At 46.0% G+C, this 13,538-nt stretch overlaps 1 protein-coding gene across 7 annotated transcripts in view; it reads left to right on the forward strand.

The window, feature by feature from the left end:
• Positions 1 to 526: 526 nt before the first annotated feature.
• LOC119404464 (transportin-1) overlaps positions 527 to 13,538 on the forward strand; it is a gene marked incomplete at its 5' end in the record, with an annotated part of 65,046 nt that continues 52,034 nt past the window's right edge. For all 7 annotated transcript variants that reach the window (XR_007417414.1, XR_007417413.1, XR_007417415.1 and 4 more), the window contains 5 exon segments: positions 527 to 601; positions 7,928 to 8,014; positions 9,564 to 9,671; positions 10,837 to 10,995; positions 12,031 to 12,118. Coding sequence is in view for 3 of the 7 variants with exons in the window: in XM_049418872.1 (XP_049274829.1) it covers positions 527 to 601; positions 7,928 to 8,014; positions 9,564 to 9,671; positions 10,837 to 10,995; positions 12,031 to 12,118 (517 nt within the window).

Raw genomic sequence — 13,538 nt, forward strand, 5'->3', positions numbered from 1 at the left:
GCTTGCTGCTTCTCGTTATCGGAAAGGTTCGAAAGCCATGCTGCTTTAAGAACATCAACAATCTTCCTGTGGATTACCGTGCCAACCGAAAAGCGTGGATGACGGGTGAAACTTGCGGACACTGCAGACATCATGCGAGCTGCTGAGCACCTTGAAGGGCTCAGAAAAATTGTGTCCGCGCGAATATCTGCTCGAAAACAGACAAGCATCCGCGATTACTTTGTTAAGTAAAGGTATGTTGAAAAAACTAGTGCATTTATTGTGTTTATTTCGACCATTCGATAATTCGGACATTCGGTTAATTCGGACATTTTTTCCGGTCCCTAGAAATCCGAATTAACGAGCTTTTACTGTATATTGCACTCTCTCTCTCCCCCCCCTCTTTTTACCTAGGTCGTCATATTAAATGAGAGTGTGACTCTTTCCGATTCTCTTGCACTGGCTTGTGCTTTATCTGCTTCGTGGTGTGTAATAAAAGTGTGTGTGCGCCTTTGTTGACAGAGGTTTTTTTTTTATGTTTCTGCAGCACAAGAACCTTCTAATACTGTACGATGCCATAGGGACCCTGGCGGACTCTGTCGGACATCATCTCAACAAACCTGTAAGAACCGTATCCTTCGTGACCTTATGCCTGTACTTCGATGAAGTCTAGCTTCATGGCTTCTCTTGCAGTGAGGTGTGCTGCTTTAAAAAAGAATAACTGCACACTCTTGGCGCAATTCTGTCCTACAGACATATTTTTACGGAGAGTATTTATTTGGCAGTGCAGCCGGTTAGCACTGGACAAGTTAAGGGGGGACGTGGGTCCTAAAATTTTTTCTTTATTTTTGAGTCAATATGAACCAAACTTCACTGTCTTGACCAGTTTTTTATGCTGATTTTAAATCTGTAATTAGTTTTTTAATAGCTGCACTAGTTCAAAAGATCTCGAGGTTCGAAAGAATAATTAGTGCCTGCTTCTTACGGGGCTTTTAGGCAATTTCGACCTACTAAAACCAATATGTAAGTGCATGGGCCCAATGCCCAGATCATGCTGTAGGGGCTGATGCTATTTTTATTCACTTGAGAGCACTGTGAAGGTCAGAAAACAGGTGAACATTGACTGGTGGTTATTTTTTCTGATTCACTCTCATTAGTATCTTTAATTAAAATTTGTAAAATGGTGCTAGAGTAATGCAAATAGCATCACCCCCCAGATCGCTTCAATACGAGTAAAATGATACCAAATTTGTGATTTTTACTCAGCAACAACATGGAAAAAAACCCCGTAAGGCTGAGTGCATTGAGCAAAAATATCAAACTGAGTAAAACGCATTTGAAGTTTCAGACAACTGTAACTTTTGTGGAAGTGCAACCACATCACTAGTAGTTATATCATTTGATAGCTTTCTCCTTCACGAGAACAGCCGTACCAAATATGTGACCATGACCTGCCAATGTACTGGCAAAATCATCTTATAAAGCCACATAGTGCACCCAGTACCAGAGTGATAAACTCCATCTTTAGCAATTCATAGGTCTGTACCAATTCCTTGCAAGCTAAAGAAATACAAAATTTGTCTATGAATGTGGCTTTGCAACAGGCAAATAAAACAGACAGAGAGATTAAGTCTAAAAAGCATGTGGGTTATTTATTAAACCAAAAATAAGTTACTGTCCAGCAGCAGCACTTGGCTCAACGGCAGGCAAGGGCTGTACTCAGGGTCCCCTGCTAGTTTGTGTCATTTTGAAAGTCTGTGCTTGGTGTCACTACTGTATAAGTGCTCCTTTTGCAACTTCCAATGTCAGTTTTTAACCTTCTCACAGCTGTGGAGCACAAATCAATTTCCCAAAGTGTAACACGGCGTCTCTGCAATTCCGGTGTTGCTCACCGTTGCACCCTTGTCGGACAGTATTTGTGGCCCTAATTTAATGCATTTAACTTCAAATGACATTAATTATCTTAGCACCACTATCACCAGCTACCTTCTACGAGAAACGCTTCTCGCGCGAGTCGCACCTACGATAATGAAGCACAGGCTTTGAAAGCTGCCTATACACTCTGCCTTGAAAAAGGTCACTGCTTGAGCCGAACTCGGAACGAAGCACAAGCCCAAAAAACGTTTTTATCACGGATAAGTCCACGCGGATAAATTCTGTGCCATTTTCCTTGCCGCCGTTCACCAACATCCAACGCTTGAACTTCCGCTGCTTCGTTGCGCGCTGCAATGCCAAGCACTCCTCCCGTCGCCCGTGCACTCGGCAGTCCCGCATAGTATGCCATTCGAATGCAGTTTCCAATGCCACTGAAGCGTTGCCTACTGATCCGATGGCTGCAGCTTGACCAAGGGGAACCGGGCGGTTCTCGTAGACTCGACGCTCCGGTAGCGACAAGTAGTTTCGGCATCGCGCCCTCGTACGCTTGGCGCGTCTACTTTACACGGGCCGCACGAACGCGAGCGTAAGCAGAGGAAGATGACACTTGTAACAACACACCGTTACTCACGAGCATGACACCAGCAACACGGCAGATGCGAGCTCAGAACAAAAATACAAAAACAAAATGGCCGCCTCGGGTTGCGCGAGAGAAGGGGCTCGCCTCGCGCGCGCGCTCTGGCCAATGAGTGTTCTACAACCACCCTTCGGAAAAGCGCCCGATAGCAGCCGTTCTATCACAGCGACGCCATTTTGAAATGCCGCAAAATGTACACAAAGAAAATAAGCTTCAAAACAAGCCAAAGATGGCAGCAATCAGCCAGCTGCTGCGCCCGCGGCGCGCGCGGGAAGTTTGAACAAGTTTTGCCTGTTGAGATGCATTTTGCGGCTCCCGTGCCGTCTTAAAAATAAGTTTTAACCCATTTCCCGGGCGAAATCGGCGATAATATTTTGAGGGCAGCTGCCTAGGGGTGCAAACATGCCTAAAATGTGTTTTTCTCAAAACTGATTTTCTGTCCATTTTTTACTATTCTAAGACCCGCGTCCCCCCTTAAGGGGAGATGCTACTCGAAAAAGGTTTTTTTTTTATTTCTTGACCTAGATCTTTGAAATTTTAGATATCAGTAGAGCTTGCATTGCCGATTTCAAAACTGTAATTAATTTTCTGATAGCTATAGTAGTTCCAGAGTTACTACAACTTTGATAAGAAAATATAGGGTTTTTTGTGCACACTTTTAAGGTTATTAAAAATTTTCGCACAGAATCCCAATATGGCTCATTTTGCTGCAAATGAGCAGTACAATACTGAAAAGTACCTCAAATGAGAGGTTTACTTGCTACCTTTTTTAAAAAAAATCAAGAGTGCCAAACGTATACTTTACAGCTCCCCTATCAGCATATCAAGTAATGAAACAAAAAATCTGTTACATATATTGCAACTTTATATAGATATCTGTATTCTAGAGTGGCTGATAAAGCTCTGTGCAAAATTTCATTAAGATAGGACTATTTTAAGTGCATGAAAGTTTGTGCACAACATGCGAAAATTGCCTCAAAATGGAAATTGAGAAAAACGCATTTGAAAGTTATAAATACATGTATTCTTCAATGTACAGTGCGATTTGCATGAAACTTTTTGAGAGCATAGAACAATTCACCCTTTAAACAGCCAGAGCACTTAAAAACGTCCAGCTCCATATGTTCTTCCTTCTCGCCGCTTGAGAATGTCCGATGCCTATCGCACGCGCGGCCACCACTACTTTCACATTCACGGCGAAGCTGTCAAACGAGCTGCCGCTTCGATAGCTCCGGTCTTCACTGGCACCGATGGGATCTCCTTCTGGCACAACACGCCGTGAACTATGCGTGGCGGAAAGCACTGACGCTGGGCATTCACTGTTATCGCAGTACAGCTCGAGAAACGCAGAGAGGCCCTTGCGTTTGCTTGCGGCGTCCCGGACTACGAGTCCAGTAGTGCGGCACGTTGGACAAACGGCACCGCTTACCATCGCTGTCAGAGCCCCGATGTCGCAGATTACACCGCTCACAGACCCACCACCACTCATCATCCTCTCATTTTCGAACTGTCCTATCTTTCTTTCGGATGCGCTGACGAACTTGATCGCGGCGTCGATCTCGTCGAAGTTCCCGCAAGCCCCCGTATCCACGCTGTCTTGATTAGGCCTAGCGGCCGGTGACTCGCATTCTTCTACGGTTGCTTTGCGCTTCGCCCTACGACGACGTCCTCGGTACTGGTTCTTGCTTCCGAATTTCCGAGCTCGAAAGTCGCGTTTCTTCGAGTGATCCATTGCGGACTACGAAAAACACACAAACGCACGGCAAGTGCTGATCGTCGCAAGCGCGCCGCCAGCGGGGCCGATCAGATGTAGCCAATGGCGGCCTCGGTAGCGTACCACGTGACCCCGGAGCGGCTGCAACTTGGCTGAAAACCGACTTCGAAACCGCTGTTTTTTTTATTTTCCTGCCAAAATACGAAACTAGGGGGACGCTTGTACACTAGGAGAAGGCTTGATCTACGTCACCGAACAAACCGCAATGGCGGCCGACGTCGAGTTCCCGAGAGGCGGGTTTTCAAAAATAGCCGTTGTATGCGCGAGTTTGTGATTTAGAGAGCTGCCTTGGTTGAAGCAGATCGATTTTTCACCGATTTCTCGTTCGAATTTAGCCTTGATATTTGGGGAAATGAGAGTTGAATGACCAAAAATAATTTTAGAAGGAATATCTCAAAAGTGAAAATTTCCGAAAAAATCGCTATTTTTCGACCCGCATCTCCCCTTAACACTGCACAGAGCACGCAGGCTTTCATGCCAGGAGGGCAGCTCGAGACTCAGCCCTGCATCGACGTCCTTGTCATCTTCCTCCACAGAGCGGCATTTCCATACCTGTGACATTATTACCCTGGCCAGTATAGCACCATCACAGTGCTTGCTCTTATTAAAATGGCTTGTCACAGTTGTAGGGCTTGAAGTGGGAAGCATGCGAGATGTCGCAGAGGCCTGCATGATGAAATAGAAGCCAGAGTAGGGCAAGAGAGCCTGGAGGAAAATTGGCATTCCTCTGTCGACGATAATGTACAGTCATTGTTCTGGACCTGTGATCTTTGAAAGACTATTAGACTGGCGTAAAGGCTCGTTCACACCTGCGACCAAGTTATTCGCAACATGGTTGGTTGCAAATGGCAGTTTTGGTCACAACGCGACTATTTTGGCTTAGTCGCTCGCTGCTCGAATTTTCAGTTTTGCAACTACAGTCGCAAACCCCTGAACCAATCAGATGTGCAGAACAGGGTGTCAGCTTGTTTTACGGGGTAATAGCAATGCGAGCCATATGCGAGCAGGTGTGAATGTCGGTTGGCTTGAGGTGCCTTTTGCTCGCCAGTCGCAAAATTCTTTTGCTCGCCAGTCGCAAATGGTCGCGCAACCGGTGTTAGTCGCAGGTGTGAACAGTGTGGCCCTTTCTAGTCGACAAATACCCAAGGACAACCGTATGCAAATACACTCAAACCTCGTTATAACGTAACGGGATATAACGAAATAATGGATATAACGAAGTAAATGAAATTCCCCTTGAAGACTCCATTGAGAACCATGCATATTAAACCTCGTTGTAACGAAGTAAAATTGACCGGTAAATGGATATAACGAACTATATTAATCTATCAAAATGAAAAAAAACCCGACCACAATGCGTTAAGTATATCGTTTTCTGCGGAGTTTGACACTCGTTCGGCGCGGCTCTTTCAAAACTCCCGCGTCGACCAGCCACGCCACGCGCAGCTGTGAACGCTATCCTCCTCGCCCAGCCAGCGGGAGCGAGCGCTCGGGCGGGCCACCTGACTGAGAGAAGCGGGGCAAGGTGGTTTCCCCAGTTTCCTTCTCTTTCAAGCACCGGTTCGCGCCAGGCCTGGCTCCCTCCTGCGCAGTCGTGGTTTGTCGCGCGAGTGTTGTCAGCGTGTTTGTTCAGTGCCACAGTACACATGCTTTTCGACGACGGACCTCTGCTAAGTGCGGTCGCCTGTGTACGGTCACGTCGCCATGGATGAAGGCTCTGGAAAGCGCAAACGAAAAACTATATCGTTAGAGCAAAAGGTAGCCATTGTAAAGGCTGTCGAGTCGGGGACGAAGAAATCTCGGGTGGCCCAAGACTTCGGCATTGCGGTGAGCACATTTTCTACCATTCTCGCCAGCCGTGAGGCACTTACAAATGCCATTACCCACGGTGTGAAAGGCAGCCGCAAGAAGCTGCGAACTGCGGCGTTCAAGCCTGTCGAAGATGCTGTCTACAAATGGTTCTTAAATGCTAGAGCTGCGAATGTGACAGTAAGTGGCGAAATTTTGCAGAGGAAGGCAAGGGATTTTGCCTGCATAATGGGCCACGATAATTTCGTTGCCAGTGCTGGCTGGCTACAGCGCTTTAAGGAAAGACATGACATCGTTGGCAGAACAGTAGTGGGCGAGTCTCGTTCCGTTGATGCCGAGTCTGCAGCGGCGTGGGTGAAAGAAAGTTTTCAACCTTTGGAAGAAAAATACGCCCGTAAGGACATTTTTAATGCCGATGAGACTGGGCTCTTTTTTCAAATGCTCCCGAACAAAACTCTATCACTCAGAGGTGAGCTATGCCACGGCGGCAAGCACAGCAAGCAAAGAATTACTGTGCTGCTTTGCGCGAACATGGATGGATCGGAGAAGATGCCGTCGTTCGTGATCGGCAAAAGCGCATCACCTCGATGCTTCAAAGGGAAGCAAAATCTGAAGGTCCGATATGTCTCAAATCGCAAAGCGTGGATGACACGAGACATCTTTGCGGAATGGCTGCAGAATTGGGACGAGGAACTGCGTAAGCAGAACCGCAAGGTGTGCTTAATACTGGACAATTGCACAGCCCACCACACAACTGTTGCACTTCGCAATATTGAACTTTTGTTTTTGTCGCCCAACTGTACTTCCCTCATCCAGCCGCTTGATCAAGGGATAATTATGTCTTTTAAGGCAGGCTACCGCAAACGTTTGGTTGATCGCGTGCTCCTCAACATGAGTTTGCGGCGAGAAACAAAAGTGGACTTGTACATGGCTATCGAAATGCTGCAAGCCGCGTGGACAAGCGTTTCCGCTAGCACAATAGGCAACTGTTTCAGGCATGCCTTGTGCGAAGTGGCCACGTGCGACTCCACTAGTGCCGAAGGTGACGGGACTGCCGTGGATGAAAATATGGTTGAAGCGTCGTGGAAGGCACTCAGTGACGCCTATGTTGTTGCGGCAGATGACTCTTTCTACGATTATGTTAACGCTGATGCCGACGCGGTCACTACGGAGGAGCCGACCGACGATGCTATCGTCGCAGATGTCACCGGACGAACCGACGCAAGCGACGACGAAGACGCCGTGGTTTCCCATGCACAGACGTTCGTTGTGCCAACGTCGTCGCAGGCGCTCAATGCAGTCGACCTCCTACGCAGTTTCTTCGGCGCCCATGACGACGGCGAGAATGGCATGAACGCGGTGGCCACCGCTGAAAAGGAAATCCATCGCTTGCGATGTCCGAAACAAAGGAGCATCACGGACTTTTTTTCGGTTAGGTCTAGCGGACAATAAAATAGCCACTGTGCGTTTTGAGCAAGCGAAATATTTGTCTTCTGTTTATTTTCCGTCGCATCCGTGGTCGCGTAGCGGTACATCGGGCCGCGAGGCGATTTCCTTCTTTGCATGCTTATAGGTGTGCGCCCATCTGAGCATACATTGCCGTAAACTGTTATAATTGATATAACGAAATAATTGCGGCTCCCCTTCAACTTCGTTATAACGAGGTTTGAGTGTAGCAATAATACTGATCTTTTTTTTTTTTTTAAAGCACTGATTGCATTTTCTCAACTGATCATTACAGGAAGTGGCTGATACCTTTGCTAATGGCTCTGCAGTAGCGTGCGAGTGGTTGACAGTTGATTGGATAGGGGGAAAAGAATGAAACACTGATTGGTTATCTCCTCATTTTTCAGGAATACATCAACCTGCTGATGCCACCGTTAATCGAGAAGTGGAATGTCCTAAAGGACGACGATAAGGATCTCTTTCCTCTACTAGAGGTAATTATTCATCCTGGATCCTGTTGCATTCTTTGCATTTTTTTTTTTAATAGTTCTAAAATCTGATTCCACTGCTGTCTTCATGTGATGATGACATTCTTCAAACTGAGCTTCTCTTTGGCTCTGATTTGCTTATGAATCGTACTGTCTGACATGATGTCGTGGTAGGCAAGCTTAGGCAACTCAGGAGCTCTGCCAATAACATTTACTTTTGCACACTGCGCGATGCAAGAACTCACTGCTTGTATCACCGTCCAAAGACATGCAAGCTTTGTTGAGGCACCCTGGTACAGTGTTTCCATTTTTTTTCATAATTACCACATTGGGAAAAGTCATTACAGTGAAATCTCGGTGATACGAATCTCACGGGACCACCAAAAATATTCGTATCATCCGAAATTCGTATCACCAGAAAGCATGGAAAATTAGCATGCGACAAAAGAAAGCTGGCGTACATTTTCATTTATTGTTTTTCAGGGCCGCAGCAACGTCAGGAAGAACCCTGAATGATTGTCAATTAAGTTTTTAGATGTCGGCAATCATATCAGCACTCGTAAATATACGGGCCCGTATGCGCGTATTTAATTAATGAACCAGGTGCGTTGTGACCCGCGACAGCAGTAGCTCCTTCCAAATTTTAGTATATTTTCTTGCATGACACCGGAGTACTGCTGCGAAAATAAGGAAAGAAGTGCTTTGACGCGATGGCTCAAGGCCCCAAAATTACAGAACCACGGTCCTGTGTTATGATTTTGTTATCGCGGAGGTGTTGGGGATGTTTTTTTGAGCAATTTACGGCCGTGCCCGCACAAGTGCGCCCTCAACGGTCGCGCATGTCGACATTGTGAGGCCTGACTCCTTCGCCAAGACCGTCCTCGCCTTCTTTCTGTCCTCTACCACTTTTCATAGGATGTCTGATGCACGAGGCAAGCACGTGTAAACACAGTACAACGACAGTAGCCCGCGTCGACGCGTTAGGAAAAAAAGCATGGCGCTATTATCCTCTGTAATCTAAATGCGAAGGCACACGGAGGCACATAAGAGCCTCAAAGATTCGCGCACACAATGTCGGAGGCCGTGACGCGTCTCTGAAGGTTTATTCTGACCGTAAGAAAAATGTTTTCCTTACACCGTGATTCTGACGATTCGGCGGTGCGGCGCGCATGCCCACGCTTGCGTTTCCGCGCTCGCACGTGCTTGGCGCGTCTTCTGCGACAGCGCGGACACCACCTCTTCATACCTGGGTGGTAGCGTACGTTCGTATTAAACGTCGCTGGGTGAAAATCAGTTCGCAACAGCCGTATTCCATTACAGTGCAGACCAATGGGCCTTGGCCGGGACCAACGAAAAATTCGTATCACCCCGAAATTCGTATGAGCTGTGATCGTATCACCGAGGTTTCACTGTACCTAAAAAAGAAAATGCACATCCAGTTCTTGTGGTTGCCCAAGTTTTCACCACATAGGCCAGCATGATGGTGGCGTGCTTGCTGTTAGCTCTCTGGACTCTATAGTGTTGACTATTGTGTACTGTTTGGGCAATCGCGCAGTGCTTGTCTAGTGTGGCCACTGCCCTCCAGTCCGGGTTCCTGCCGTACTGCGAACCTGTGTTCAGGAGGTGCGTTTCCCTGGTGGAGCAGACACTAAATCAGAACATGGTGAGTCTTTGGGGTATTTCGTTTTTCCTCACGTATGACATACCCCGAAACGGGTAGAAAATTGAGAAATGTCTATGCCCAAATAAGGGATGGAAAAGACTAAAAAATAAAAAATTCATATTTCGGACACATTTGCTGTCTGTCATGCAGAAATCTATTCTTTGAGCAGAGATGACCGTGTATTTAATATTTAGATGTACATTCAAAAACCCCCATGCAGCCAAATTTATCCTGGAGCTCTCCTCTTCAATTACCGCTGCACTGTTGTTGCTTCTGAACATGAGAATCTAATAGCCAGTCAGTCATTCATTGCTAAACCTTCGTGGTTGTGTCCTTAACAGCATAAAAGGGGCAAATGGAAACTGTCGTCCCTTTGCTCGTAGCACAGAGGCGCAAAATAAACCATTGTGGGTTTCTAGGAAGAAATTTTTGAAAAATTTGCCCTAGTTGATGTCTAAATTAGAACCCAGGACTAACTCCTTTCCGTGGAGGTCACTCCACCGTCTCAGCTAGTCAGGAGAGTAGAAGATCATAATGTGATGGCAAACTAATCAGCAAGTCAAAGTGCAAGGCCTTGGAATATGGCACATAAAATAAGACTCGTACCCGATTGAAGCCTAATTATCAGCCTACGTTCATATAAATATGACAAATAATTTGGCACGCTGATGGCAAATCCACTATACGCAGTGTCCAGCCATGTTCGCTTCGATTGATCTGTTTTGCTTCTTGAAACATATTTTCAGCGTCTATATTTTCTCCATAAGTATTCATTGATAGGTATGGACTACAATTCAGCTTACACGTTTCTTTATAAATGATATCAGAAAATCCCAGCAGCAGCGGCCGCATTTCGATGGAGGCAAAATGATAGAGGCTCGAAAGCTTCGATCTGGGTGCACTTTTAGGGACTACAGGTGGTGTAAATTTCCGGAGCCCTCCACCATAGCGTCTCATAATCATGTCATGGTTTTTGGATGTAAAACCGCAACGATTATTATTAAATGATATCTGAAAATTTTAAAACTGCATGTGAGTGGTCTCCACAAGCTTTTGCTTCCACTGAAGTCGTCTGAAGTGAAGCGATAAGTGTGCGTGTGAATAGGTTGCCGTAGGAGGGTTGTTGCTGAAGACGGGTATGAAAAGGCTTGTGTATGAAATGCAGGCCAATGCGGCCCATCCCGACCAGTTTGAGGCCCCCGACAAGGACTTTGTCATAGTGGCCCTGGATCTTCTGAGTGGTCTGGCTGAAGGCCTGGACGGTCACATGGAGAGCCTTGTCATGTCCTCCAACATCATGCAGCTGCTCTACCAGTGCATGCAGGTACGTCTACTACTTAATACAGCTACTCACGTTCTGTTGAGCCAGACCCACTTCATATTGCTGTGCTTTAAACGTCCTAGCTGTCTCCTGTGTATCTAGACTATCAAAACTAGCCTTTTATGCAGTCCGAGATATTGTTGCAGTTCATATTTACTGTTTGTAAAATTGTTAAAATTGGTTTGATTTTTATGACTAATAATAATTTTTGTCAATGTACCATTTATGGGGGGGGGGGGGGGAATAGAAACAACTACATTTGCACCTTGCTATAACATAGCAGCATGAGGACTATAAGTTAGTTTGTTGTATCTGGTATTCGTTGTAACGGTGCAAACAGAAAGTGGCACTAACAATCGCCTCGCGTGAAATTCCTGGATACAAAAACGAATTACCCTTAACTTCAAACCCCTATAAACAAGGGAATCTTTAACTGTGTCCCCTTGTGGCACTTCCAACCAAGCAGACCGAAACATGAGATGGTGGAATTACAACAGAGCAGGGTTTTCTTGACAAAACAAGGCCTGCATTCAAATTTATTTGATGAAGGATCTGACTATATTTTTAACCAAAGTTTCAGTGTTCCAATCACACTTAGAAAAAAATATATGATTGTGGCACTAAACGTGGTCAATAATAATATTGCTTTTTATGCTGCCTTTCCAGTTTTGAGCCTCACGCGAACGAAATATTTCTTCATTACAGCCGATGTTGCGGCGGCGCTCGTGATTTCAGTTTCGTTATACAAATAATTAATGTAATTGAAATGAGGTGTGGCCAACCAAAGTTCGTATTTAGGCTGCTACACATGATAATTCGCTATATCAGTGTTTGTTATAAAGAGGTTCTTGACTAAGTTCTCGCCTTCCGCATGCATCAGGCAGTGTGTGGCTGCAACAGAATCAGTGTGGCACAGAGTGTTGTCGTTGTTCTTGATAGTAATGTAGCGAGAAAAATTGCTGCTGCTTAGCATGGTGGGGGGGGAGGGCATTCTGTTCATGCATTTTTACGTATCTGCCTCTTGTGTGTGTGTTGCAGGACTTGATGCCTGAAGTGCGGCAGAGTTCATTTGCTCTGCTCGGCGACCTCACCAAGGCTTGCTTCCAGCACGTGAATCCCTGCATCTGTAAGTCCTTCATGGCGGTCCCTTGAAATATGATCTAGACCCACCACGGTGGTCTATTGGTTGTGGTGCTCAACTGCTGACCCGCAGGTTGCGGGTTCGAATCCCGCATTCGAAGCCGTATTTCCGATGAAGGCGGAAATGCTTGAGGCCCGTGTACTTAGATTGAGGTGCATGTTAAGGGGGGAGGAGGCACTTTGACATAAAGCACTTCCCAATAAGCATGCCAAATTTCATTGTTCTACTACAAAAAATAAAGAATTTCAGCTTCGATCTCCACCTCCCCCCTTAAACAATGCACATGCTTGCCAGGACCAGAGAACAAGAATAAAGGCTTGTTCACACCTGCGACTAACACCGGTCGCGCAACCAAGTTAGTCGCAAATGGCCGCTTTACTTTGGCTCAGTCACTCGCTGTTTGATTTTTCAGTCGCGCGGCTGCAGGCACAAACCTCCGAGTCTGAACCAATCAGATGCACAGTAACAGGGCGTCAGCTTATTTTGCGGCCCAATAGCAATGTGAGCAGACGTGAATACTGAGTTGCGATGGGTGTAGGTCGCACGCAGGTGTGAACATCGGTCGTCTTGAGTCGCTTTTGGGTCGCCAGTCGCAAATGGTCGCGTGACAAGTGTAAGTCGCAGGTGTGAATGAGCCTTAAATGATCCTGTTTTCCAAAGTAACGAGTGCCCAATTAACAAACCTTTACTGTATTGATTTGGGCGTTGTGTGTGGCCATATGGCAAAAACCTTTCAGCATGTCGCCGTCGTTCCAAACTTGGGGGAAACGCGGATTGTGAATGGTGCCTGCAGAGGTTATTGTTTTATGCCAGAAGCCTCAGTTCTGGCGTATTTTTTTTTTTTTTTTAATCTAGTCTACAAATCTCGCAATGAAATGGCATGAGAGTAATTTTGTATGTTCTTGGCTCACATACAAACATTTCTATCTGTAAGTTTTTTTTTTTTTTTTTTTTTTTTTTTTTTTTTTTTAAGGCAAGAAAGCTGACCCAGGTTTAAAGGTCCTGCAACATTTTTCTAAGTAACCATTCAATGGCTTCACTAAAGGAGTTTATTGTCTCACGACTCGACCGCCACAAAAATTTTTAGAATCGGTTAAGCATGAGGGGAGTTAGAGATTTGTCGCACGCTGCAATTACTTTCTCTCTTCTCTCGTCCTGACGAGCGCGATGGAACCTATACAGGGAGGGATGGCACGGGGGAAAGAAGTTAGTCATGCACGTCATGACCTTGAGCTCTTTTTTGTTTCATTGAGCGGGCGCGGTTTACTTTAAGTTTCTGTGATCACAAACGTGCACGCAGGCATGCAGCGGCCGCCCTATGCAGCTCACGATGCTCAAAGTAGCCAGTAGCATGAAATTTGGTTATCTGGCATCATTTGTAGAAAGAAGAGGAAACTATTTCCAG

Source organism: Rhipicephalus sanguineus, chromosome 9 (genome assembly GCF_013339695.2).
Source record: "Rhipicephalus sanguineus isolate Rsan-2018 chromosome 9, BIME_Rsan_1.4, whole genome shotgun sequence".
In the NCBI taxonomy this organism is placed as follows: domain Eukaryota; kingdom Metazoa; phylum Arthropoda; class Arachnida; order Ixodida; family Ixodidae; genus Rhipicephalus; species Rhipicephalus sanguineus.